This window comes from Alternaria burnsii (assembly GCF_013036055.1).
Source record: "Alternaria burnsii strain CBS107.38 chromosome Unknown 750, whole genome shotgun sequence".
Taxonomy (NCBI): Eukaryota; Fungi; Ascomycota; class Dothideomycetes; order Pleosporales; family Pleosporaceae; genus Alternaria; species Alternaria burnsii.
The window spans coordinates 2,888,963-2,916,644 of record NW_024066108.1 but is presented as its reverse complement, the minus strand read 5'-3'; the positions used below and the strand labels follow the sequence as shown (position 1 = coordinate 2,916,644).

At 50.2% G+C, this 27,682-nt stretch overlaps 9 protein-coding genes across 9 annotated transcripts; 4 read left to right on the top strand and 5 right to left on the bottom strand.

The window, feature by feature from the left end:
* Positions 1 to 124: 124 nt before the first annotated feature.
* GT037_002422 (uncharacterized protein) lies at positions 125 to 11,245 on the bottom strand (the record flags this gene model as incomplete). Its single annotated transcript, XM_038927469.1, has 5 exons — positions 125 to 1,012; positions 1,075 to 1,175; positions 2,193 to 6,501; positions 6,550 to 6,950; positions 6,997 to 11,245. 5 exons carry the CDS (start codon positions 11,243 to 11,245, stop codon positions 125 to 127), a joined length of 9,948 nt encoding a protein of 3,315 aa, XP_038790761.1.
* Positions 11,246 to 12,546: 1,301 nt separating this feature from the next.
* Positions 12,547 to 12,906, top strand: GT037_002421 (uncharacterized protein; the record flags this gene model as incomplete). Its single annotated transcript, XM_038927468.1, has 1 exon — positions 12,547 to 12,906. One exon carries the CDS (start codon positions 12,547 to 12,549, stop codon positions 12,904 to 12,906), a length of 360 nt encoding a protein of 119 aa, XP_038790760.1.
* A 2,605-nt stretch (positions 12,907 to 15,511) lies between these two features.
* Positions 15,512 to 16,261, top strand: GT037_002420 (uncharacterized protein; the record flags this gene model as incomplete). The annotated part of the gene is made up of 1 exon (XM_038927467.1): positions 15,512 to 16,261. One exon carries the CDS (start codon positions 15,512 to 15,514, stop codon positions 16,259 to 16,261), a length of 750 nt encoding a protein of 249 aa, XP_038790759.1.
* A 457-nt stretch (positions 16,262 to 16,718) lies between these two features.
* On the top strand, positions 16,719 to 17,527 carry GT037_002419 (uncharacterized protein; the record flags this gene model as incomplete). The annotated part of the gene is made up of 3 exons (XM_038927466.1): positions 16,719 to 16,786; positions 16,844 to 16,982; positions 17,036 to 17,527. The coding sequence occupies 3 exons, from the start codon at positions 16,719 to 16,721 to the stop codon at positions 17,525 to 17,527; spliced, it is 699 nt and encodes a 232-aa protein (XP_038790758.1).
* A 172-nt stretch (positions 17,528 to 17,699) lies between these two features.
* On the bottom strand, positions 17,700 to 18,586 carry GT037_002418 (uncharacterized protein; the record flags this gene model as incomplete). The annotated part of the gene is made up of 2 exons (XM_038927465.1): positions 17,700 to 18,028; positions 18,079 to 18,586. Coding segments are annotated over 2 exons (837 nt in total), but the record flags the coding sequence as incomplete, so codon positions are not given.
* Positions 18,587 to 19,945: 1,359 nt separating this feature from the next.
* GT037_002417 (uncharacterized protein) lies at positions 19,946 to 21,054 on the top strand (the record flags this gene model as incomplete). The annotated part of the gene is made up of 2 exons (XM_038927464.1): positions 19,946 to 20,819; positions 20,873 to 21,054. 2 exons carry the CDS (start codon positions 19,946 to 19,948, stop codon positions 21,052 to 21,054), a joined length of 1,056 nt encoding a protein of 351 aa, XP_038790756.1.
* Positions 21,055 to 21,353: 299 nt separating this feature from the next.
* On the bottom strand, positions 21,354 to 23,147 carry GT037_002416 (uncharacterized protein; the record flags this gene model as incomplete). The annotated part of the gene is made up of 1 exon (XM_038927463.1): positions 21,354 to 23,147. One exon carries the CDS (start codon positions 23,145 to 23,147, stop codon positions 21,354 to 21,356), a length of 1,794 nt encoding a protein of 597 aa, XP_038790755.1.
* A 791-nt stretch (positions 23,148 to 23,938) lies between these two features.
* GT037_002415 (uncharacterized protein) lies at positions 23,939 to 25,246 on the bottom strand (the record flags this gene model as incomplete). Its single annotated transcript, XM_038927462.1, has 4 exons — positions 23,939 to 24,935; positions 24,987 to 25,015; positions 25,076 to 25,195; positions 25,223 to 25,246. 4 exons carry the CDS (start codon positions 25,244 to 25,246, stop codon positions 23,939 to 23,941), a joined length of 1,170 nt encoding a protein of 389 aa, XP_038790754.1.
* A 723-nt stretch (positions 25,247 to 25,969) lies between these two features.
* On the bottom strand, positions 25,970 to 27,463 carry GT037_002414 (fad-binding domain-containing protein; the record flags this gene model as incomplete). The annotated part of the gene is made up of 1 exon (XM_038927461.1): positions 25,970 to 27,463. One exon carries the CDS (start codon positions 27,461 to 27,463, stop codon positions 25,970 to 25,972), a length of 1,494 nt encoding a protein of 497 aa, XP_038790753.1.
* Between the last annotated feature and the right edge of the window lie 219 nt (positions 27,464 to 27,682).

Below are 27,682 nucleotides of genomic sequence, written 5' to 3'. Positions count from 1 at the left end.
GCTATAGCTAGTCTCGTTGGTGAGTTTAAGATGCCGTCATGCGCGCGACCAAGATCATCGAACAGACTCCTACAGAAGATTGTGAAACGCTGCCTCTTCATTACTCGGAAACTTGACAATGCTTTCATGGTTTCTCGAATATCCAACCCCAGCTCAGCTGCCGAATCCCGTCGCTCTCTCGAGTAGTCTCCTTCATATACCCGCTCTTCTTACCACCTTCAATCAAGAACTGGCCTACACGTATAATCTCGACCCTCAAAATATCGAAGTAGTGGTCTTCTAGGCATCTGGCATGTGTTGCACTGTTAACTCTCCAATGTGCAGATAGCATCACATCATCATCCATATCACAAAGGATATGGACTTCAAATCTATTCAGGTTTTCATGTTTTTTGAGGGACTCGAGGTGTTGAAGATCGAACTTGAAGTCTGCCTTGGTCCTGGCAAGTTCGGGCTCCTGAAACGGACGTCTCACGTGTATCTGGAATGATTTTACTGGAGATGTAGAGCCTGCCCATCCTATGTTTCGGTTGATCTGTGTGCGTACAGCAGAGTTCATCCGGTAACTCCGCTGCTCACCATCGAAGATGAATGGTTCGCGCTGGAGGTAAATCGCGTATGAAGGTACCTCGAGTGATCTCAGTAATTGGGAGGCGTCGGGCCTGGATGAAATAGCATTGTCACCATCGTTCAAGTGACATGTGGACTTTCGATACAGCTGATGAATTCCTTCTGTCATCATCTGCTTGTTAGTTAACAGCCAATTCGTCCTGTTCGCGTCGGTGCCAACAGAGAAGTCAAGAGGGTCGTTACCACCATCATGTGCCATATCACACCCTATGCGTTGGGATCGCTGGCTAGTGGTGTCAGCATCTCCCCAGATCTTGCCATATATCATGTCGCGGATCTCCAGAGGAAGACGTGAAAAGAAGCCAGACTGTGATTTGACTGAAGCTTCATATCGTTCCGTCGACGTGACGGTATGATGGTTGGACATGATGACACGAGTGTTCTGGTCGGATAGTATTAGTGACCGCAAAAGATTGAAACGTGTATTTACTATGCCTTCTGTACCGGTGTTTCTGAGATACTGTGATTCAAAGCCAGGCTAACAGCTGTACTAGTATCATGCTTGTGTTTTGGGGCCATATCGGGACGTGATACCTCTCGAAGACCTGTACGCAGTCGTGATTCTAGCTCTAGATAGTGCGAATGTGTTAAGGCAGTGGTTGAGTTGATCAATCACGAGCCAAGTAATTATTCCTTTTAACAATAATAGAGGCACTCTAGGCCTACCGTCTGACGAGAGGAGCTAGCAACACAGTGTGAATTGATCGTGGTCGCTGACCGTGCACGCGGGTGTGGCGAAAACACTGAACGTATACAATGTCTCTGCTGGTAAGATTTACCAGCTATAGCACTAGCTTCGTTGTCGTCTCAATCACGAAGGTAATGGTTTTCAACAGCCCTCGGGGGGGTTGTATCCTTGGCCGCCGCAACATGTCCGGCACGCCGGTACCTGCATCGACGACTGTAATGGTTCAGGTTGAGAAAAGATTCAGCGCCATATCACTGTCCGACGACCCAGTGCCTCGGATGTACCGTTTTGATGATTGTCGAGTATGTAGAGGCTGGGACAAGGTACTCAAGCGCTCAAGACAACTTCAGTCTGTATGCAGAGGGGTTATCCATGATGGAGTAGATGAGAGGAAAGAGACCAAAATGCGACCATCGAACGCTTTTGAGATGCGGTAATGACGTCTTCGAAACGCACCAACCAGCTCGACCAAACGCGAACTTGTCGTGTCTTCATGTCGAGCAAGCCAACCCTGTATCTGCGTGAAAAAACGAGTAACATCGTAGTCAACCGAATCTGTACTATCAATGAAGTAGCGAAACTACACTCTGATACTGTATAAGATTTATGAAGTCTAAAATATTATAGTGATCTTTTTGATACTATTAATGCTCTAGGAAAGAGTTACGAATGACTATTTTTTTACCCAAAAGCCCTGGGCACCACGAACGCTATAGTACAAAGCAAAAAGTCCTTCCTCCATCTATCTATCACCCAGTATTTACAAATGAAAAGAAAAAAAACGCCGAGTGATGCTATGAATGATGAGAGATAAGGAAATCAGGAGTCGACGCTCCTGTTCTTGTCGACAAGGGAAATCTCTAATTCCCCCTACCGAGTAGCTTTTTCCCTAAAGCCTTCGCTTTCTTCGTCTTCGGACCGTCCGTGTCATCATCCATCACGCTGCCTTCTCTTCCGCTGACACCACTAATGCCAGTGGCTACGCTCGCGGCTCGCATGCTGGCTGCGCCACTACCAGCTCTGCTTCTCATGTGTCCAGCGAAGGGTGCGCTGACCCCAGCAATATGTTTACTCAAACTATGAATAAGATTCGCGTGGACAGGCTCTGTGTTGTCTACTCTTGACAGCTCATCAGCAAATGCGCGCCCATCTTCGACGTCGTCGACGCCCAGGCCGCTGCTGTTATGACTGTAGCCACCCATGATAGAGCCGTGCGTGGAACGTGCTTGGTTGGTTGAAGCCGGCTTTGAAGAGTGCAAGGATGACCCTTCTTCCGAGACAGTGCTAATAAGACTACCTTGGCGTCCTGATGCGAAAGAACGGCGGGGCATGCGATCTTCGGCTGAGAGGTCGGATCCACCGGGTGAGTGATCACGCATGGAATTCGAATCGGTGCCGGACAGATCTGGAGACGTGTTGAGCATTGCGCTGCTGTTGGCAATTTGACGAAGACGAGACTGTGCTTTGGCTGACGGACGGTGATGCGAGATCTTGTTACCAACGATTGTACCGGCATGAGACAGAAGCGCCCTCAAGACATCTTTCTTGAGTTGTGTGACGAGATCCAAATTGGACCACGTCTTGTTGCGGTACTCTATCGTAGGCATCCTGAAAACCAGATCGTGGACATCTTCAAAGTTACGTGTGCTCTTGCCCTTGTAGGAGAGACACAAGACCATGGAGGGGATCTTGAAGTAAGCAACAGTCATGAACTCGCTTGCGCGACTCATCATCTTTGTCAAATCATCGCTCCTGACTTCTTTCTTGTTCGTGCGCTTCTCAGTCAAATTGGTACCAGTACGATAGAGCGCGAATCGTTTCGCGGTTCGTTCGGACTCATTTACAGTCTGGCTTGAATTGGTTGTGGCTGACCGAACGGAGCTTGGTCTAGAAGAGTTGTTGGAAGTGCTACCCAACGTAGGAACGATCAATGCAGAGCTCGGATGAAGAGTGCGACGGAGCTCAGTTCCACTACGCGACGCGTTGTTATCTTTGAAGAAACGGAAATAGTGAGCGCTCGGCCGCTTCACCATGCCTTTCCGCTTTGCATCAGACTTTTGTACCGGATCAGGCAGCTGAAGTGTGGGCGTAAGTCGTTGCTTGAGAGCTTCTACTGCGCCGTCATCCGTCGAGAGCGAAGCGTTCATGCTTGCTGTCCCAGAAATAACGCTGTTGGCTTCATCCTCCTCATCCTGGGTTGGTAGAGTGTGTTTGAGCAAGAATGGCGATGAATTTGCGGTCTTGCTGTCGCCATACGTAGGGAAAACATATTGTAACAGTTTCTTGCCGATCTGGTATTCCAGCTGCACCTTCAGTGGATATAGCTCAACCTCGAAATGCTCCACCACAGGAATACCTGCGATCGACTCTAGTGCCACGAAGTAGACCTTGAGGCATCTGGCGTTCTCCGGCAGAGTCTGGTCCTGCTCTAGGAAAGGCGATATCATTTCAGGGTATAGCGCGTTGGGTAGTAGGTTCAGACCTCGCACCTGTTCAATCTCTAGAGAGTTGGAATTAGATCCGTCGTTGTTGTCAGTACGATCGAACGCTACATTCTTGAGTTGGAACTCTGCTAGCGATTCTGCACCTTCGCGGAGCAGATGCCAAACAATGTCAGACGCAGAGACGTACATTCGCAAGAGCCCGGTCGACTGTTTTGCTTGCGCACGGTCATCTTGCTTGCGCTGTGCGGTCGTGATCGCTTTCATGACGAAGAATAGTTCATCCTCGTAGACAGCCAAGTCTTTCTCGACTTCTATACGATCTTCCCACCCTTGCTTGTCCAGATACCTCTCGTTGATCTGGAAGACAGTCTTGATCTCCTCGAGCTGCTGAATACGTTCTTGGAGACCCATGACTAGATTTGGAGCTCCGGCAAGGTCGGTGAAGTCAGAGGCAAGCATGATTTTCTCAAGTCGCTCATTACGCGTCTTTTCCAATGGCTCGTGGTACAAGAGTAGATCTAGTACGATGACATACATCGCGTAGTATTGTCTAGAGTCACACAGGGCTCGCACGTGTGGGAAGTCCACCCAGAGGTGATCAATTCGGCTCTCCATGTTGTCGGTAGAGGAAGAAGAGTCGCCAGCCGAGACATCATCGTTATACTTCAGACGCAGCGCGTTGTGCTTATCATATCGCATACTGGCTGAAGTTCTTTGTACCACGCGCTGGAACCCGAACGGATTGCTATGAAATTCAAACATGACCTCGAAAGGTACCCATGGTGGCCATGCCGAGCCAGCCGGGGTTCCGTACATGCTGCCGGAGTACATGTGAATATCCTCTGGACTACTGAAAGTCTTTGAATTCGTGACGAAGATCTGTAGACTATCCATAGCCGCGATGAACCTTCGTTGAACTAGGCCTGACACCTCGTCCATGACTCTGTCCTTGTCCATGATTTGTAGAACCTTGAGCTGCATGCCTTTTGCCGTGACGAGCACTGCAGACTTTGTGTCTTTTTCGCTTTGCAACTGGATTTGCGGTGCAATAAGGCGCACGAGATATGAGTTCTGAGAAACATAGTCGTCTGCGACTTCTTCGTCTGCTTTTGCAGGATTTGCAGGTGAAGGCTCATTAGTGCCTCCAGAGCCGCCATCGGTGGTCTTACTCTTAGCATCTTCCTCATCAGCATCAACGAATTTCTTCCCACCGCGCAGGAACTGTTCAATTGTTTCATCGATGTTGAGTCCTGCTTCGCGATCACCAGCCATGGGTGTTTCATCGGGCCCAGACGTGGACGGTCCGCGGGACTTGTTTTGCTCCTCAACAACGTCGAGTATGAACTTCACAGCTCTCCGGGACATATAATAAACGAAACCTCGACGCTGACTGACTTGGTGAATGTAGCGGAGTATTATGTTTCGCAAAGAATTGCCCCACTTGAGGTGGATATTATGGATGATGAATCGATTGTTAAACTCGTTGGTGAAATCGGTGATAGGATTTGGAGCTGAGTCCGCTGGCTTGCCGTCTGAGTCGACCGCATCTTGACCACCGTCTGCTTCAAAGTACTCATCTTCTCCATCTGTCTCGGGCTCTGGAACAGGATTGCCTGGGGAGGAAGAAGCACTTTCTAGACGCTCCAACAGACTGGTATGCATGGCGGACAGGAACTCTAACTTCCGCTGAAGGAACTGGGTATGGTTTCGCAGTGCTTCAAGACGACGCTGCGACTCATCGTGTGCTTCTGAAGGTTCGCGTATGACCTTGAGCTCTTGCTCGTTCACAGCTTGCTGGTTATGAGCAACCTGTTCCTTCACGCGTTCAATCCGTTGTTCAATGAGGTGACACTGCACTCGGCGTGGATCGTTCCGTGCTGAGATGACACAGTGATGAGTCGGCTCATTACCGAATGCGCTCTTTCGGTGTTTGTCTCCTGAGATGTTGTTGCTGTGGTCAGTTTGGCGGAAGTAAGTGAAGCGCGGGGCGAAGGCAAGTGGTAGAATCTGCGTTTCGGGATGTCGACGTGAAGGCAGGATCCAACCGAGCTCGATAAAGTCATCCATGTCCACCCATCCTAGGTCGTTGTCTGGGATGGTAAATTTTGACAAGTCAGCTGTGAGATACTCTTGGTTGTAGCTGGCAAGATCATCCGCGGTCGCATTGTCGACGTCTTCAGAGCCGGTCCCTGAGATCGATGCAGATACTGCTCGGATATCCGTACGAATGAGGTCAAGCTGTACCTGGTTGATGCGCATACCGGTTGTCTTGTTTTGCCTGCTATTCTGCTGGCCTTCAGGCGCTTGCACCAGGGTTCTGAATTCTTCGCGGCGCTGGTGAAGATCGAACATGAAGCTATCGAGACGCGCCTTTAGTCCAGTGGCAGAGACGACGCCTGCACTATAGTCTTCCGCGTCCTTGTGCTTGTAGATATGGCTCATATACAGGGGTGACAGCAACAGATTGTACTTGATGGTCGCAAGGTGTCGTCCGAACTTCTTACTGGACTTCTCTACCCCTGGCCATAGCTTTCCTTGACGTACGGGTAACGACATTGCACCCGAAAACATCGACCACCAGCTGTAGAAATGTGTAAAGAAGCGCGGGGAGAGATGAACACTGTTGTAAGTTTTCGACGGCTCCAAATTAGCGACAGACCACTCTCGGTCGTATGGAGCGGCGATAGCAATAGACATGTGGATGTGATGGCTGCGGAAGCCTCGGAAAGCGTCATACTCCTGTTCTACATCAGTAAGGATTTGGGAGCAAAGTCATCTGTCGTTTACCTTTCCATTCGATGCCTTTGCATACTTTGGATTCTTGAGAGTGACGTTGTAGTGAGGAATGAAGTTGAATGAACGCCCACCATCGTCCATATTGCGCTCGAATACTAACCCAGCAACCCAGCGCACATTGCCATTGAGCTTCATCACAGTCTTCTTGAACACGGCTCTCTGCCTACGACTAGACATGCTGGACGCAGTATCCGGCCGGGCCACAGCTTCTGTCTCAGCGTCGTGACGAGCAAAGTGGTTGAGATCTGGAATAGCGAGCACGTAGCTTCCGCTTTTGACGACCATGAAATTCCTGGGATCTTCGTCCTGGGCGATGCTGAGTTGTACATCGTTCTGCCAGCACATGACAAAGCCTGCACCATGACCAGTGACCATGTACGGATCGCGAGAACCTATGAATGTTAAATGAGTCTTTCTGGAAGCTGAACTGCAACTTACCTTTGAGGATCAGATGAACATCACCGTCGCCCTTCCACGAGACATTAATGCGAGAGTGGAAGGTCAGCCTGATCTTGTCCCAAAATCCGACCCTTTCAGAGGGGTCTATAGCGGGCTTCGTGAAGTTCTCGATGATTTGCATCATGTCTTGGATTGCTGGCTGATATGAAGTGCCCCAAGTAATCCTGGTTGGGTATGCTGAATTAATGTCGATCGCCATATCCGAGTATGTCTTGACAGGTGCCACAGTTCGACGAACGTCGACCGCATATCCACCTGTCGGCTCGCCTGCAGAGTTCTCCTCCGACGGTACCACAACAACCCGACTGACGCGTGAAGATTCGACATCTCTGAACTCTTCTGCTATTACGAAATCTGTTTTCATCAAGACGCTCGGCAGTCTTGACGATTGTATACTGCCGATTGCCGGGAAGTGCAACAGTGGCAGTGGGTAATCCCGAAGGTGGATCTTGGCTTCCCCCATCTGTATCTGAACATGCATGGGGATCAAGAGAGCATACTGAGTATCGAATGGCATACCTTTGCCAACGCGGTGAAGGAAGCGCGGGTACTCCGAGATAGGAAAGGAAGGCTTGTCAACGACGATTTCTAGATCACTGACTGCGAGTGCCATAAGTGCCGGGCGTTGGGAGACGGCAAGGATGGTTTCCTTCTGCTCGATGTCGTCCGGCAGCTCATCCAGGCCCCAGAATGTTGAGCGGATGTCGCTCATGGACCGGTTTTGCGTTGTCATCGCGAAGTCGATACGCTTCTTCCACGTCTGAGCGTTCAGGCGGTTCAGCTTTACGCGTGCATCTTGTACAGACGTCTGGTATGATCCACTAAGACCGCTGAAACCATCCTTGTTATATCGCATAGGATGATCTGAACGACCTCGGTCCGGCGAACTATGACCGCTTGAGTCGGCGCTCTTCGTGCGTCTGTGGAATCTAAGCTCTTTGTCCTTTTTCTTGATCTTGTTCCGTCCGCGAACGTCATGTGCGGATCTTGCGCGGTAACGAGAGTTTCCACGCTGATCGTCTTGCTGCTGCAGTTTCCGCACTTTCAGATCAAAAGCATGTTCACGAGCAAGCCTCTGCTTCTGTTCCATAAGACCAATGCGGTAGATAGTCCCTAGTTTCCATTCAAAAGCGTTGTCTTCCAGCTCGAAGAGCACTGCGCGGCTTCGGAGCGATATCTTTGGCACAATCTTGGGGCCTTCGGCTTCCTTGTCCAGAACGTACTCATTGGTTCCAGTCTTGAAGCGATGATGCACCTGCTTGACAGTCTTGGCAACATTAGCAACGTTGTCAAAGATCTTGTGCATGACTAATTGATGAGGTACAGCAATTCTTATGGCGTCCGTTGCGATATCGAACGACTTCTCGTCCGTTATCGTGTGGCCGTATCTGAGCTTGGATTGCCGATAATCCAGTCTGAGGGATTTGACGCTAACAATACGACTCCAAGCCCGTTTGATGGCTGGGTTCTCTGCCAACAGTCGAACTAGGCGCGACCGAAGGAATGGGCTGGTCCAGCGATGTTTTCCTGCTTCAAGTCCGTAGATCTGAAGCATAAGAGGCGGGTCTCCTGGCATGTCTGCTTTGATCTGGACGAAATGGGCTTTAACGTCGACTGTCATAATCTCGTGGCTAATTCCGCTAAGTGGATCGACAGTGTCCTCGCCTAGCGTCGGTACGGAGAGGTGTCGCGGCGAGTTGGTTGAGGTTGGCTCCGCAGCCTTGTTCTTCCCGACGTCCCAGTCAAAAGACCTCTGTAGAACTTGCAGCGCCATGCACAAGGCAAAATGGCGATACAGCGAATAGCGGAGAAATAAGTTCTGACTGTACGAGTGGATGTGGAATATCGGACCCTGCTTATCAGAGAGCGTGTGCAGAGCGATCTCCATGCGAGGCAACGACAACGTTGGTTCTTGCTCCGGCTGGTCATCCCCTTCGATGATTAACCCCTCTAGTCCATAGAAATGTAAAGCAAGTCGTCTCCCATCGGTTGGGTCGCCTGAGGTTCCTTTCGGCGATTTTGGTGAGGTCGGGGGTGGTGATCTAAGTAGGTGTTCTTCGCGGTTGATGGTCCTGCTTGGTGCACGGCGTCTTGCAGGCTTCAGGTCCGTCTCTTCTTCCCGCCCTGTTTTGTATTCCGCGGTCCAAGATTCCAGATGCAAGCCGACCCCTCGACTGTGTTTCGATATATCAGCATCTATTCCAGCGACATCCACGTTCCAGTCTGATCCTTGGAGGTGAACGTATGTCATCCAAGCTGGTAATCTACGAAGTGCATTGAGCCCTTTTTTCTTCGGCGCGCTACGCCGACGGCCCATATCCGCTGACATTTTCGTGACGATCTGTCGCAGTCCTTCGCTAATTTCAGGCCGTACCATGTACAGGGAAAATGTCTGTGCCGTGCCCCAAACCTCGACGACAGGGTCAGGAGCTGCACTCATCTGCACTTTGACTTCCAGATAATCTGTCAGAAGCAAATTATGCTTCTCGATCGCTGCAGTTTGATAGTAGAGTTGCTGTGCGTTCATGCGGAAAGTTGAGCTCAGCGCATAATGCAACTCGCCATCCGCAGAGTGTGATGACTCCATGTCCAACGATATAGATGAGGATGCAGAAATTAACAGGTCGAACTCGTCCTTGTCGTGCCTATCGATATCCATCGGTGGTAGGCTGACCCGGATGACAGGCTCATGTATTGACATTTTGATGTTTGCCTTTGGTAACAGCCGGCGAAAAAGGTAGCGCTTACGTTGTCTGGTCTCGGGAGGCTTGCGATTTGTCTCGTAATTATGGAACAAGGCAACTAGCAGCGGCAGATGTTTGGGATCGAGGTCCAGAGACGGCGACGTGACGACCAAGTTGGCGAAGAGTATGTTGGTGTTGCGCTCAGCGCTATCTTTATCGTTAGAGAAATGAATCGTTTTCGAAGGGAGGGTTGTGTTCAAGGTCGTCGTGGCCATTGGAACGTAGAGGAGGCGTTCGGGATGACCATGGCTATTATCAATACCGACTGATATGGATATTGCAGCAAGAAGAGCCTGATGGGCAATGTCGTTGGGCGAGAAGTACATGAGATGTGCGGGACTGCGAGGATCTAGGCGTAGAAGATCCATGCCAACTTCTTTCATGGAAATATTGAGGTAAAATGGGGGATCTGAGCTATGGGCAGTCTCGATTTGCTTGGTGAGGCCGAGGAAACCAACAGCGAACTGGAACTCGTGAATTCCACGCAGGATGGAGCTGGCGAACTCGCGGGAATCGGAGACAGTACGGACGAGGTTTTCTTCGCGACTGTTCGGGTCTTCAAGCTCTTCCATGACATCGCTGAGCGATACATCTGTACGACTACCACGATTCCTTTTCCGAGGGCCGGTCGTGCGACACTTCTGGGCTCTCTCAATGCATAGCTTGACGTCGTCATATGGGATGAGGAGTCGACCCAGCTTGAGTGCGATGGATGCATCGCGCAGGCCCTCGAGCTCTTTCTTGAGAAAGCCGTGAACGTTGAGAGTGCAGTGGTCGAGCAGCTCCGTCGATTCCCTGCCTTCTGGAGTGAAGAGGATGCTGCGCGCGGAGAAGAGCCACTCGGCAGGCCATTGTTCCTGGTCTGGCTTCGGCTTGTGGTGGTTGAAGAGGCGGCTGCGGTCGACCGTCTTTCGCCTGGTGTCTACAGCCAGGTTTAGGCCACCGACCTGCACTGAGCCCACGTCGACTACGACAAGGGTGGTCGCGTGAGCCACGACATCGACCTGCCTGAGCCAGTTGATGTTCCTGTGCAGGCGCTTGATCTTCTCCTTGGCATCCGTGAGCCTCTTCCACGTCTGGCTTCTCTGTGTCTCGTCGTCGTCGTCGTCGTCGGCCACGGGCTCCGGGGTGTTCTGGCCGCTGTTGCCCTTTTGTGTCGTGCCGTTGGCCCAATGTGCCCAGCCCGTCTTCTTCCGCGGCTTCTCTCCAAGCGCCTTGAGGTCTACCGTGACCTTGAGCTCGTGTAGGACAATGCTGACTACCGTCGGTTGGGCGAAGGTGGGTCGATGGAGGGTAAGGCCAAGGCCGCGGATTTCGATGCGCAGGCCATCCTTGGGGGTGAAGGCGATGCGTCGCAGGCCCCGTAGGCCGAGTCGCTGTATGGATACGCCAGTGGCTATGCGTATAAAGGCGAATAGAACGAACGAGAGCAGATATATCAGGAGCAGGAGCCCCGCAAGGAACTGGAGGGTTGGCAGGGCCATGATGCTGCTTCAACCGTATGCCATTGACCGAGTAGAGGATTATCCAAGAAGGTGGTCGCGAGTGCACGCGATGTGCCCGAGTGATTGGAGAGTCGACCGGCCGAACATAATCGAGGGAGGCGCAGGCGCAGGGCTACGAGGGTTGCTGCATCGAGGGCGAGGCGACGGCGTAGGTGAAAGTGCGGACTTAACGGTCGGGGGAGACAAATGCGGCCAAAGCGGCAGTCCCGGAACGCGTCACCTGGTGGTTGAGGCGAGCTACGAGCCAAAATTCGAGGTACCGGCGATGGATCGAGCAGTGACGACTATGGAGACGTTCTCTCCAGTCTCTCTGCGGGGCTCCGTATTTCCCTTTGTGGTGTCTTGTGCAGATGCCGTCAGATTTCCAGGTTCCCACGCTTCGTCGGCACCATATCCCTGCCATGCCAAGGCCCACCCGCGTACCTGGAAGGAGCTTGTCACACCCTGACGTATCGCTTCCACTTCAGCAGCACCCTCTTGCATTCCTCGTACTTGCTTTCTACTACCATACTATTGACGCGCGTGAAAAAGTTTACGCTACCGGCTATAGGACGTGGCCATCTTGGCCGCATCGATGCGAGCCTCCATCGTGCCCATCGGTCGTTCCTGCCAAGTGTGACCGATCGCGGCTGTCCGCATACGTGGGACGACACATCCAGGGAGCTCAACCCACATTACCGCCGGATGGCGTCGGGAACGAAGATACCCCATCCTTGCGGTGGATCGTTGCCCTCGAGCCCTTTGTAATCCTATGTATTGCTCACAGAGTATCAGACTTACCAAAGTTTTCAGACATCTTTAATCACATCAGAAGAATAACTAATCTGGATACCTCCAAACGTGTTACCGCATTCTTGCCTCCACCTTCCTTTTGCTAGCGTACTGCTTTCCCTAAGCTCACATCGTTGCAACGCCTTTCTTGTGTATTAACGTTCGGAAAGAGGCCTTGTGGGAAGGAAGCTATAAATGGAAGTCCAGAACGAAGACATTCCATATTTTCTAGCATCACCCAACCAAACATCAATAATCACGAATCGTCCGCATCAGCGAGTACCCGAATCAATATCTGGATGATAATGGAATCACAAATCAAACCGAGTACCTCCCTTCCACGACCTTTTCCTGTGGAGTTCTTCAGGCACAAAAGCTACGATGTGACCTTTTTCTACATGTTCTCACTGCACGATGCTCACACAATCCTGGCGAGGGAAAGGGACGCCACAGTTCACTTCAACCCGCAAAACTCGCCGATCACAGTCTACTAGGAATACACCGAGACCATGGCTCGCTTTCCCGATAAACCCCGCCATCTTCTCAATGGACCACTCAGCCTTGCCGATGCACTCTACATTTGGGCAAGAGACCGATATCCGCCGGCACGTATGACCATTCTACGAGAAACTATGGTCAAATCATCTGGCGGTATGCTAGACAGGGAGTATGTGTGGCAAGGCTGGCTTTACAAAGAAAGAACGGGAGGGTGGGACGTGGATTCGATGGCATACTGGCCGAGCATGGAAACAGTCACGACATCGTCATCGGGTTATAACAGTGGACTGACACCATGGATCCGTGAGGTCGGGACTGCGAAAGGGCAACTCCGGGTGTACAGACCTGAGAGGGGGAGAAGAATAGAATGAGCATGGCAGATATCAATTGTGTGGTCGATACGCCGTGGGTATCGAAGTTATGGAATAAACGCAGCATTGGGGATCAAGAATTATGAACCTTGCGGATACATGTTTCTGCCAGCTATCCACATTCATCTGCAAGGCTGACTACTATCGTTGATTCGTACTGTTGGCCACACCTCCTCCCTGACATAACGTTCAGCTCAACCACGACGACGACGCTGAAACACTCTTTTCAACCACTCAACCATTCGAACTCCGAAGATGCTGTGGAAGGGCCAAAGTTGTATCGAATGAAGCAGGGCTGGCCGTGAGCATTGCGAAACCACCATGGCTGGTCCGATAGCAAATTTTTCGACTGAGTTGGACAACACGTGTGACACATCCTCGTCAGAAGGAGGCCCAACAAACTAGCACCAGTATTGCAATTATCCTTCCTGACAGCTCCGATAACGAGCTCCCACTTCATCTTTGTTGCGACTGAAGGAGGGATCGACCATCGTCTCTTCCATCTGCTCCTGATCCTGAGACGTTTCACGGCAGATGCGATATCAAGTTGTAACCCTAACTTGACGGCCTCCAGACAACGATCTCTATTTCGCCTTAGAGTTGGGCGAGATCCAAAATCTTGTCTAGAACCGGTCCCTTCGCTCGCGTTGAGAATATACATCGAGACGTGGATGTCGTGCGATGTGCGATTTGAAAAGCGACTGAAGGTTGGCGACTGCTTGTCGTAACGAGGCAGAATATGTCCGAGGAAACAAGTGTATTGGGCTATTTTGTCCCTGGGAGTGGCGGGAGGATTTGAAGCGAATGATGAGATCACGGTTTTCGAAGATGAAATCAACGTCGTGAGTAGAGTGATGCGTATAGTGGACCAAAGACTTGTTGATCAGCCCTTTTGTAATTGGTGATGCGAAGACCGTCGATTATCACGTCGCGTATTTCGCGTAGCAGGGTGCGGACAGGCGACATGTCTAGGTCTGGCTGGGGTTACTGCGAAAAGGTGGACTGTAACGGAAAGAAAGAGAGGTGCAGTCGAGTCGTGCGCATATCCTTCGCTTTTTGTTCAATCCTTTGTTGGGTGGCCCAGGTAACCATCATTTGGTTCAGGGTGCGGTAGGAAAGGGTTCATCTCTGTCTGGGCATATTATACTTGCCATGTCTTCCCTCGGAGTTGCTAATTGGTCCGATATTGCCGAGATCACTGGAATTACAGGGGCTGTGGTTGGCTCGTTGTGTGAGTTGTACCAAGGTATCCAGTATGTAAGCTTACCATAAACATACATGCTGCGCTATAGACCATAATCTCTCAACAACATCCTCAACGGACATCTCAACCCTGCGTCTCAGCAAACAAGGACTGCTGTTTGCGAATAGCGGTCACGACAATATGGTTCTGCGGACTAAACTTGTTCGATTCCTACATGCATTGGTTGAGGTTCTTTTAAAGACGCAATTAAGTCTTTGCTTATAGACACAATGTGGTATGCTATGTAGTCTTGGAATAGCCTATCATCGCTTGCTCGCGTAGGCTACAGCCGGTTATCTTACTGCATTACCCAACGTGCCAATTCACTCATCGAAGTATTAGGATCTTTGGTCTTAGCAGTTGTTGTCAGCATGCAGCAAAGACCCAAGGCATGCGCGCTGTAAAACGGAAACGTGTTGGGATGCTCCAATAGTGGTGACGCCATCAGGGGGCACCGAGGCTAAGCAACGTGACGCGATTCGACCTTACCAATAACGCGATGATTTGGCAAGAACGCGATGCCAGCGCGTCTCATTTATTGCTACAAAACAGCATGAGAACCGTGTAGCCATGCACGCGTGTGTAATGTCACCATGCCCGCGACTTCCAGGTTGTTGACCACGAAACAGTCTTAAGAGCTCTACAACATACGTTACATCGTATGCGTTGATCACCTCAACCTTCAGGCCGCAAGGTCAATCTATCACGCGTGGTTGGATATGCCCGATGCGCTACCATCAAGAAAGCTCGTTGGCTAAGATTTGCATTCCAGGAATGTCGTGGCACGTCAATCACGAAATATCCGCGCCTTCGCTGCTTAGTACACATCGGTAGCGGCGGTGGAGTTGTTGCCATCAAATGCACTACACAGAAGGAGTGAATCCCAAGGCTGCATCAACTGCAACAATTGCGATATGGGTGCTGACGTCGGATCCACACCCCACCGTCGGGCTCTATCCATTTTTCAGTACAAACATCCTTTGTTTGTTAGTCGATCATCACTCTACAGTGTTTAAAATATCAAATACAAGACACTAAACACGAATCCAGTCGACTTGCTGCGGCATCGCATACCTCAAAACGGTCCGTCACAGAATGCGAGTCTGTCCACCAGTTTGCGAATGGTTTAGGGGTTGCCCAAACCAAGCCCTTATATACTATGCCTTCTCCGATAAATGGCTATGTTGTTATTGCATTGGATACGCACGGATCGGGACTCCGCTTTGCGCAGAAGATGGCTGGAGACGCGGCACTTGTGTCGACACCGAGGGGCAAAACTGGTTCTGTGATTCGCATGCAAATCGATGCGATGCCATTATAGAGAGGCCGCCAGGTCGCTCTACGGGAAATCCACATCGCTGCATGCGTGTGGGAACCTTGTATCAAGACAACTACGATGGCCAATACTTCTGTATCGGACACATGCCAGGTTACCAAGGACCGTTCCGTAGCGAGCCGGCCAATCCACCACAACGACCTACTTTACCGTCAACAGGGCGTTCGATGGTCTCGCAGATTTCCATGCCTACACCATATCTTTCAGATATACAGTCAGGAACTTCAATGCCGCTGCCACCATCGCATGCGTCACACCAGCCCCGAACAGTAACAACTAGGCGCAGACAGGCTCTTGGTACGAACCGAAGCCAGGATATATCCGCTTCTAATGTCCTTACACCCCATGCTACACTCCCGAGAGTGGTCTCTCGACGTTCGAACCGCACTCCATCCATTGCCACACAGCCTCAAGGTCTTGTTGCACGCATCGCAAGCGCTATCTCGTCCCTGTCTACGATTCTTTTGTCTCCCGAAAACGATCTGTCTCCTTCTCTTACCGACATAGTCCCTACAAATTCAGACACTCCAGCAGTGGCGCCAGCAGCACCGCACTCAACATTCCGAGTCGACTTGAATGTCTTCTCAACTGTTGTAGATACTGAATGTTGCATATGTTTGGAACCGCAAAGAAGTATGCGTCGTCTCATCACTTGTAGTCATATGTTCTGCGAAGAGTGTTTGTCGAAGCAGGTCAACGGGCCGTATGCGAGGGCCCACGATTGCCCGCTTTGCCGGAAAAATATATTCGAAGGCACGGAATGGGAGACATACTGAGCTAGGAAAGTAGAGGTCCAAAGAACTCTTATATAAACTAAAGTTCTAAATTTGTGTATCTGTAACAGTGACGTGTTTTGTTGGTTTCCATATGCAGCTTCCATCTCATGTATAGTTAATTTGTTGTTTGTCACATTGCTTTGCTCATTCACCTATATTAGGTGCATCTACTTAACGTATGATAGATCATCCAATCAATCTCATCTGATCTATCACCTGTTCTGTTCCAAGATGTTTCCTGTCACTACCCGCATGCTTCCACACTGTCGGAGCCATGGCTCCATTTCGTCTCTCACTTCGCCAAACTCATCACTCACTACTCCACTGTCTTCTGTCAGTTTCCAGCAGTGTTTGCAAGTCTTGGCACACTGAGACTGACTACAACTTCTGCACCCTCGATACTGTCTTCATTCTTCAACCCGTATTGAAGCACAAATTGTATACCGAAAACAAAACAATGGTGTCGAGCGAACCCATCAAACCACCCGTTACAATGGCATCACCGTCAAATTCCGCGGACACCTCGTATGTGTTATTAATTCACTCTAGGTAGCACCGACGCTGACGTTCTATAACACAAAGGCTGTTCAATAACCCGACTCTCTCTGACGTCAAGATCCGCCAAATTTACAAAGGCAAAGTTACAGAGTACTTTGCACACAAAGCTGTGCTCTGCGCACACTCTAAGTGGTTTCTCAAAGCGTTTACTGGAAAGTTCAAGGTATGTCTCTTTCTCGTAGACCTCGACCAATCTTCACTAAGTCCCTTTCTCAGGAAGCTTCTGAGCAAACAATCGAAGTGCTCGATGACGACCCGAAGAAGTTCGAGCTCATGCTCAAGTTCATTTATACTATGGACTTGCCTCCCCCTTCAAGCTCAAGCTCGTGTCATATTGAGGCCCTAGTCGAGCACAATATCATGGTTCCCATCGGCGTCTATATTCTAGCTGACAAGTACGAGATTACTCCTCTCCTGCACCATACCTGCTACCAAGTCGGGGTTTCTATGCGTATTCATGGAAAGTCTCTGAAAGATGATCATATTGCTGCGATTGTTGCAGCATATTATGATTCTTGTTCACGCGCCCAGAGCACCATGGGCATTACCATAGCACAGGGAATCGACAAGCATGTTGGTTCTTGGATCTCGCACAGCCAGATGCATCCAGACACTACCTTTGATTCGATGGTTAAGAAATACGGTTTTTTCGCTGCGGACCTTGTGCTTGCCTTGAAATCTGCTGGACGTTTAGATTTTGGCAGATAGTTCTCGAAACTGCAGAGGTTGAGAGCGAAAAGTATCACGGAAGTCATGTCATCTTGAGAGAAGTTTACAGGCTTGCAGACCAAACAAAGGTCGATTCGGGCCAAGAGTCCATTTCTGTACGTATTATGCGTTGATAGAGTCACCCCCTGTAGGGAACATACCATACGATGACTCAATGCATATCCAGCGCACTGCTGCCTTCCCATTGACCCCACAACTTCCTCATGATACCCTGCCTCTGCAACGTGTCTTGTAGGTCTTTCAATGCAGCAAGTCTACCACTGCCATCTTTCATCTTCCAGTTCCAACCCTCCGAGCGACCAGCCATAACCAGGTCCCACTTTGCCTTGTCATCCGTTGATAGCATATGTGCCTCTGGCTTGCTGGATACCGTGACCGGATCGCGTGCCTGTAGGAAAGCAAAGTTGGCTGTACCCTGCATGCATTCGCGAACCTCGAGAAGTTTCGTAGTCAGGTGCGGGTTATATACACGCGCAGTGTCTGCTAACTTTAGCAAAGAGCTCTTGTAAGGTCACAACATTTTTACTCACTGACGATACCGATCTTCATCTCGTCAGCCACATCCGCGACAGCAACTTCCATCTCTTCGTGACCTGTCTCTTCAACCATTCTCACGTTGATCTGACGCCCGCCGACTTTGCTCCAGCACAGCTCTTGTACAGCGCGTTCTGCTTCTTGTTCTCCAGCGATCCTGATGAATGTGCGTAACGGGTAGGCAAGGTTCTTGACGTTTGGCAGAACAAAGTCAGGCGAGATGGTGAAATCTTGGAACAGCGTGAGGACGTCTTGATGAGTGAGTTGTGGTGGGTAATTGGAAAGCTCGATCTTCTCCCAATGCATACTTGATCGTCGTGACGGCGTGGGAGAGGAAGGTGGTGTAGGTGGTGTAACTTTGATCGTGATCGAGTGAGGAAGAGGGATTCGAGGTGGGGCCCTACGATGTGCGCTGAGTGAATGGACGGTCTTCGTGAAAAATCGGTGAGTGCGGTTGGACGGCTTGGCCATTTGCACTCCAGGGTCCGATATCATCATTGTAGCCTAATTTGGGTGATTAGCAGTGTAGATACAAGATCACTTCAATCATAAAGAGGTTCCGTTGAGGCAGTGATTAAGAGAGGTCAAGGTACGATGTTGAAGATTGCTCGATGTCTATATTCTACTGGATGTGTATGTACACGGTCACCTTAACAATGCAACTCGTCTTCACCTAGGGTTTGCAAAAGTACATGTTGATTGCGCAAGTCCTGGAGGCGATACCTTGGGCGATACACACACATCTCGGACGTCTCTCTCACCTCGCAGCTAGCGCGACGAGGTAAGATGTTATATCGATGATCACCACCACTTCTCAGCTTGCGCACTGACTTGGCTGAGGAAGAATTTTGTGTAGGGTTTCTCGAAGAACTTGACAAGCAATTCCCAACCGGACTGAGGCCGGTCATGGGACCTCTTGAGACGAATGAACGGGATTTAGGGAGTTGTAAGCCCAGAGATTGTTCTCCGTACTATTCTCTTACCACATCTGCGAGTGGAGACAGCGATTCTGGTTAGCTGAGATATTCAGTCGACATGAACCGATGGCGGTGTGGGAGTGCATCAGAAGACACGAGACAATGGAGAAAGATGAAAAAGCAACAAAGGGATAACGATAAAGCCAGGTTTGAGGGGAGCTTTGATGATGTGATATGAACAAGCGGAGGCCAGAGCGTTGCGTGAAATGCTAGCTGGAATAAAAGTTGAGGATGAAGGCAATGCAGCACAGTCTGAGAATCAGAAAACATAGGGGACCGGCGCACTCGGCGAGTCTCTCGTCAAATGTTTAGGGGAGACATGGCGTTAGAATGAGATAAATGAGAAGAGCATTATGCAATGGAGATAACATTTCCTACTAGCTTCTCAGTGGGATATAAGCTTAGCGTTCTTCGGCAGAATTTACGAAGCCCACTCACCCACACGCTCAATCCAAGGTAAAGGCTTATCGTCCAACACAGCCACCTCGATCATTTCCACCCTTGACTATCTGTCCTCAGGTGAGTCATGATTATAGGAACAGTGGCATGAGTGACGTTAAGAGCCGAAAAGGCAGCCGCGAACGAGATGCGGAGGTTGACGCGCTCCGATTGGCGGCCGGAGAAGGCCGATGGTGGGGCAGTCGCGGGGTATCGTCACCATTTCCACCATGGTTGCAGGCCGTCTCGTTGCATGTCGGCGATTAATTTGCCTGATGTCCAGTTGTTTTCTTATGTACATCCAATTGCGCGTATTCAAGTCTCCCTCTCGCATTGCCCAGGTGACATAGCCATCCCTTTTGCTCGAGATTACTGTGTCGATCGCCGAAACAGCATCCCACCAAGCCCCACCTTCCCCTGAACGCATCTAGCGGTAATCGTCGAAATCATGACCGAATCAATTCCTAAGACACAAACTGCAGGTTGGATCCAAGATCCCGGCCCTGATTGCGTCCTCCAGATCCGAAACGATGTCCAAGTCCAGACCCCTTCCACCGGCGAACTCCTCGTAAAGCTCGAATACAGCGGGATATGTCACAGCGACTGCCACAACCTGGTCTCTCCTGGCAAATACACCGAGGTGCCTGGTCATGAAGGCGTCGGCACTGTCGTTTCACTTGGCCAGGGTGTATCAGAAGACCTGCTAGGAAAGAGGGTGGGCATAAAGTGGCTTTGGAACGCGTGCAAGGAGTGCAGTAGCTGTAAACAGGGCAAGGAGAACCACTGTGCCAAACAGAAGAACACTGGACGGAGTGTTTGGGGTACATTGCAGCAGTATGTAGTTGCGGATGCCGAGTTTGTGACCAAGATACCCGAGGGAGTCAAGAGCGAGATTGCGGCTCCACTACTCTGTGCAGGCCTGAGTCTTGCGGGCGCCGTGTCCAAACTCACTCCAGAGGTCAATCCAGGCGACTTTGTGGCTATCATCGGTGCTGGAGGTGGTCTGGGGCATATTGGTGTGCAGATTGCTACCATCAAGGGATACAAAGTCATCGCGATTGACAGCGGCGCTGAAAAGGAGAAGCTGACCAAGGAAATGGGTGCCGTCGCTTTTGTCGACTACGCCAAACAGGATGTATTACAGGCAGTCAGGGACCTCACAAATGGTGAAGGTGCGCATGGCGTCATCTGCGTCGCTGGAAGCGAAAGAGCCTATCAGCAAGCTCCAGCATTGGCGAGGAATAGTGGCGTCTTCGTTTGTGTTGGACTTCCGCCGGACACATTCATGTTTCCCATGTCTCCGATTCACATCGCTAACAGAGGTATTTCTTCACATCTTCTCTAAATGCTGGAGACATTACGCTAACGATACCAGGGTTGGTCATTAGAGGATCGTCAACAGGCAGCGCTAAGCAGATGGATGAGCTTCTACAAATGGCTTTGGAAGGCAAGATCACACCAAAAGTCGAAGTATACGACTTTGCCGACTCTCCAAAGATTTTGCAGGAATTGCAACGTTACGAAGTTACTGGTAGGAAGGTAGTACGGGCACCGTAAGAGCGTCACTGGTTCTGCTCAAAACTCAGCAGTTGAGAGCATGCAATAAGGCGATGTTATCATCCATATGCGGTGACGTTGAAGTGGTGCATGGAACGGGGTCAAGGATGTGTATGTGGGTGGGTGTACAGTATGTAGAATATCTGCGGGATTCGGCACCATTCCTTGGCAAGAGACATTGACTGCGTGAAACTTCAATGGCGATAACGGTATATTGATAGGTTTGCTTAGATGCTATGTGGATTCGTCCAGACGTATCTCATTTTCTGCAAGACCCTCGACTGATATATTGGACTCAGTTAGTACCAGTCCCCGCTCTCCTCGTTTGCCTTCACGTCCATCGGGTTCATGCTCATGATCCGCTGCCCAGGTATCGTGTCCGTGAACGCACTCTCAAACACACCACTAACAGCTCTTCGCCCGATCTCAATGAAACTGTCGTATGTGTCATTTTCGCCTGTGATAGCGCTCCATTCAGGATCCGTGGGGCTGCGTGCAGGCCCTAAATCGCTCCAGCGCGTAACGATGAGAGCCTGTTTGAAGCGTTCAGGGCCGTTGCCGCGCACACTCTTATCTTCGACAAGTTTGAGTTCAAACAAGTATTCGGTGGGACATTTTGGGCACCGACGCATCGGTCGGCATACGGAGCAGAGGTGAACCATGCCGACGGCTCTTTTTCCTAAGTTGCGTTCGCGGAACTTGTCGAGAGCCGTTGTTTCGGAGTCGTGGACGTGAGGAATATGCTTCAGTGCACACTTGGGGATCGAAGTTAGTAGTCCATGTTTCCAATGCGCGCATACGCTGAAGTAGGGCGTATAGTCTCCACGGCTAAACAAAAGCATGCGCTTTGCTGCATCTGTCATACCGCCTTCAACATAATGTTGTGATCGAATGCGCATCAACACGTGACCCTTGTCAGTGATGTGATATGTAGAGTCATGGCTCCAGTCCGAGTACCCATCTTTCCAACGGCGGCCCAGCGACTGGTGGGGAATGCCATATTCTGGACCGTAGGCCCAATGGCGGCGAGCTAATTGAATGAAGGCGAATGGGAGCGTGCGGCCATCGCTTAGACGAATTCGCGGTGGAGGGATGTGGATGTTGGTTCGATTAGGGCATTCAAAGAGTGGGTTAAGGACATTTTGAGGTTTCAGTGTCTCTAGGCCAGGCTGGATTCGTAAATGCCACTGCGCGCAGGGAAAACAAAAGAGATGGCGTGGCATCTTTTGGTCCATTGCAAGAAGAAACTCGAGCCGATGCGGCCGGTGGAGCGGGTCCATAAGTAGTTTGTACGGGTGTCTACCTAGTCGAGCATACATGGTCCGACATGTAGACGATAGGTTGGCAACATCGAGTGGTGACAGAAAATCTGCAATACGAAGCCATACTTCAGGCGATGCACTGCCAATTACTGCCATCCCATCAGGCTTTGTAGGGTCATATAGTAGCGATTGATCATCCCTTTCTTCTTCAATAGTATCCACTCCATCAATGTATGTGAAAGCATGCATCATATCTGTCAGATCCTTCCTTTCTCCGGTATCCTTGTCTAGAATATCATCGGCCCTTGTGGGCTTCGAAGGCGCCCGATGAGCCTTGCTTAACCTTGAAGGCTGGGGTTTTGATGGCGCGTACGGTAGAGTTTTTTCGTGTTCCAGTTGCGGTATTGATGCAGATCTCGAGCTATGTGGTTGATATAAAGGTGCAGCATACTGTGGTTGTCCTTCTGAGTTGCGACGGTAATCGGCCGCTTGTTGCCCAGGCTGTAAGTATGCGTTATTTGTGTCCGTAAGAGCGTTAACGGCAGCATATGGGTGATCACGCAACGCATGTGGCGCAAGACCAGTGACATCTTCGTAGGTCGGTAAGCCAGAAGCGTTCTCTGATAAATCGCTTCTTTCATTCGTGAAGCTGCCAGAATCCTGGCGGTTGGTGTTCGCGACGTTGGGGTTTGAGTCAAGCTTTCCGAGTATATCGCTTCGTGATCCTTTCTTGGAAAGCTTCTTCCGCGTACCCGGCTCTTTTGGTTGTTTCCCTGATCGCATGCCAAACATGGCACGCAGGCCGCCTTTCTTGGTTTCTCGCTCCGCCATAGTGGAGACACCTGCAGCTAAGCGTGGAGATGATGATTGGGTGTCGTTGGACTCAAGACGGGGATTTGGAGTCTGTGCGACACAAAAGATGACCAGGAGGGTTTACGCAGGCGGTATCAGTACAATTCATATGAGAAGTGTGCTTGTCGAAAGATGTTTATCGAAATTGCCGCAGGGTGGATAACGATCGTCATCGCGTGGCGGCTCGTTTCGGCAGGGGATCCGTACTCATCCGCTGCTCAATTAGTCCATTAGTGCGCCCAATCTGTGGGTAAACATGCCGTCATAAGTAACAGTGTGCATGCAATAAGCGGAGATCCAGACCGCTTCCAGGTCGACGTGTTACGGGCTCGCAGTGCGCGATAGTTCGGAGGCACGCGAAAGACGCACGACATGCATTGACCACTTACGTCTGACGTAATCTGCTAGAGGTTCGCCGATCTTTCACACTCTCCCACCAACCTCCTCATTATTTGTCCTGAATTCGGCTAACAATTCGATTGGATCACGGCAAGAGAATGGAGCTACTTTTTGAATTGAAAATGCTGAGACGTGGGCGAAATGTACAAAATTTCATCTATACCTAGACGCTTGACGCTTCCCAAATGATTTGTCAAGTGTCTCGATAGACATGAATAGTAACATCACAGGAGGCTCACCCTTGCTCTATGCTCCATTGCTAACCAAGGTACACACCATGTATCTGTGCCCATCAATCTCTCTTGCCAGTTCTCTATGCACCGGAGGGGTCGACCCAGGATAGACGCCACGATGTCTGCATACAAACTGACCTAATCGATAACAAGCTTGGAGGTAGCCTTTGAGAGCTCGCCATCATCGAAATCGTCACTTGTAGGCTGCATTGCTATATCTTCAAACACTCTTCCCAGATCTCGGCAAAGACCGTTGATAGTATCGCGATTCTGGACAGTTTGCGAGCCGCTGTAGACGCTGAGATCTTTGAGAAGGGTCGTCAATCGCTCTGACTGGCGCGTCTCAGCCATGCCATCAAGCGCAGGTGCGACCGATAAGACGAAAGAAATCAGGATCTGCAGGTTTTTGTGCAAGAAGAGATGTTCCGAATGGAGCATGATCTCGATTGTGTTGAGTGTCGCGATCTGTGCGGAGGATGTAGCGTCCATCTTCATAACTTTGGATGTGCTTTTCAGTAAATGGTCGATAGCCGGCCCTTCCCAGTCCAGTGTTGTGGTGAATAGTTCCAGGCTGGTTGCAGCTTCCTGTTCAAGATCTGAAGGCGCGATAAGCCCGACTGGCTCTTGACCGTATGCGCGCTCCTTCACAGCAGACTGTATGAGTTGTCGATGCAGGTCGTATCTTCCAAGCACGGTGCACATTTGCTTCAGGTGTGCCTTTTGCTCATCCGCTCTCTCGTAATCTTCCTCCTCCAGGGCCTCAAAAATGCGAGTGACACGACTAGACCTCGTGCCATTGTCCGCGGTATCGAGCAGTGGAACAACCTCGTACGCAAAGATGGAGAATTTGTCATAGTTCGCGCCAAAGAGAAGATAAAGCGACTGCGCCATTCTCTCTAAGAGGCTACAGCCCAGGTGTACTACTATCTTCGATTCGTGTTCTCCCATTGAGCATGCTCTGAGAAGATTAATTGAAAATCCCAAGACATTAACAGATTCGGAACCCCAGTCAGCTTTCGTGATGAACTCCCCGGTAGCCTCAAGAATATATTTGGCAGCAATATCGGCACCCATGATACTGTTATCGCCGACGATCTCGAGCTCCAGAGTTTGATCGATGCTGTCGAATAGTGCTCTAAAATTGTCTAGTCAGCCATGCTTGTTTGAATTATCATCAAAGACTTACCTGTAGAACTTAACAGCTGCTGTCCTAGCCTAGATCCAATGGCTCTCTATCTTGGTATTGACTACTTTGACAAGAGCATGCAGCTTTACCAAATCTCTACCAACAATCGATAGAAGCAGCTGGACTTGAGTGCGTATAACATCGTTTGGCGACTGGCTGTCGATGGATTCGGTGACATCGAGGACTAGCTCAATAAAGTCAAACTGGTCCTGATACACGTCGGTTTAAAGGTGCACGATTATGTCGGCAGATTCGGCCATGGCTGTAGTGGTCGCGTCGCAGCGATTTTGCAGGTGAGGAGCGCACGACTCAAGACAGTATTAGAGACACGTCGTGGTACTGGGACGCACCCCGTAGGGCAAGAGCAAACACATGAGGCTTGGCATCTGGCAAAAGGCCAGACGCGCTGGCGGTGAATTCACGCCTGCAACAAACACTCGGTAGACCAAGATCCTTGGCAACGGTCACTTATGCTCACATGTACGTGTCGCGACATTCACAGCACATAGAATGAGTGTGTCAGTCGATCAATAAGGTCATATGCGGTATCTTCATAGTACATAACGACATTACTGCCAGCCAATAATGCCTCACACTCCGCATCCTCCTATATTTTGCCTTTCACATTGATCAGCTATCCTACCTCAAAGCGAACTGTCCTTTCACCTTGAGTTTAGAGACGAGGTCTTCGTCCGCCTTCTCCGTCCACTGGGATGTTGTGCATCAAATGGATGATTGTCATACAAAACATATTAAAAACACAGTCGACGGTGTAATAGCGATATCACCCATAAAGGTCATGATATTATTGGTGATCTGGACTTCTGAGTGTAGAGAGTATGGTTTATGGAAGCTGCAGGTAGGCAGAAGATTCTGTACGCACAACTTTTGCCGGTTGCGCAAGCCGCTTCATCACCGTTGTATCAGATCATATAGCTATGCTTTCCTTCAGACCTTTGTTTCTCCTCAGGAAGAGCACACTTCTAGCTTCGCGACCTCCACGTCGAGTTTCTCGCAATCATGTAGTCTTTACTTTGGATGGCCTTCCAGATACCCCAAAATCCGCCTAATGGCCAGATGCTCCTTAGTTTTAATCCTAGATCCTTATTCGCCATGTTCGTATACTTTTCGATATCGACATGCACTTTGTCATACACTTCTGGCAGCATTTCTGCGTTATATTTCTTCCTCAATCCCTGATGCCATTTGCGGTCGAACTGTGACCAGAATTCATCTTTGCTATAATAGGTTTGCGCATATAGCCACTTCATACCACCCATCTCGCCAAGCGTCTTCTCTAGCGCGCGGTTCTTGTGAAGGTAAGTGGTTGGGTCTCTGGGACCAAAACCCCAGAGGCCAATGTTAAGCATCTGGTCCGACTTCAGGCTGCCTTTGGTATGGGGATGCATTGTTGGCTGTGGGCTTTGCTTCAAAGGACAGAGCCATAGAGGCCAGATATTGAACGTCTTATCGGTGTAGTCGATGAACTTTTCGGCATTCGGATAGGGCAAGGCCATATCTTGCACGATGTAGCGTGTTGCAATGCCCGATGCATGGAGAGCTCGGTAGAGCATGCGTGTATGGAGGAAGTCGTCGAGGAACCATCGAGTATACTTGTTGAAGGGAAAGCGCATATAACTGAAAGCGGATCGACCAACCCAAAAGCCACCACGGTCGTAGCGGAACATGTACTCGGCCAACGGTATGTACTCTACGACTGGCTTGGTGGAATATCGTGTTGCGTTTTCGACATGCAGGTAGAACCATGGGTCCCATGGGTTACTGAAAGTTTGTGGTTTGGTATTTGGTGGAAGCTCATCCGTCATCTCGCCTGTAACGATAGCACCATGCTCTTTGTTGAATAAAATTCCATCGACGTAGTCGTTCTTCTCCCCCCTGTCGCCTCGGGTATGATCTTCGACTTCTTTGACAGCTTGAGCAACGCTACGTGTAGGATAGTATGTTGTCTTGACATATTTCTTAGCCTCAATGAGCTTCAAGTCGACAAGCGTAGTAACGCCTAAGGTACCGACGGCACCAGCAGCTCCTCTGAAGAGGTCTTCATTTTTCTTTTCGCTAGCCTTGGTCACCTCACCATCAGCCATGACCATCTCCACCTCATTGATGGTACGATCGAAGAAGCCGAACTTAAAACTGCTACTCTCGCCTGCCGTTCCCGCATAACCTCCACCAACAGTGATACCAGGAAACTCCATCACGACGGGTGGCACAAGACCATGCGGTAGCGTAGCTTCTACGAGGCGATCCATAGGCACATTTGGCTCAACAAGCGCCGTCTTGCTTTGCGTGTCAACACTGATGACATTTCGTAGAGCGCTGATGTCTACGACATGCTTCTTAAGATTTGGACGCGTGCTGTTGGTCGAGCCGTGAGATATCCGGAAAGGCTCTTTGCGCGTGAAGTAGTCTTTGACTTTTGACGCGACTTGCGCGACAACGCGCTGATGACGATCCATCCTGAAATGAAAATGTGAAAAGTTGAGAACGCCGGTAAATGCCAATGCTATCGATACATGACGTGTTTTCTATATCTATGGTCGAAGCTGCGCGATTGACGATCAGATCGGTAGAGGCGCAGATTTTCTCCGATGCGCTAAACTTCACTGGTCTAGATCAGGGCTGTCTTCTTTCTGGCTTCGCTCTCCATCTGCAAACATCATGTCTGGGAACAACAC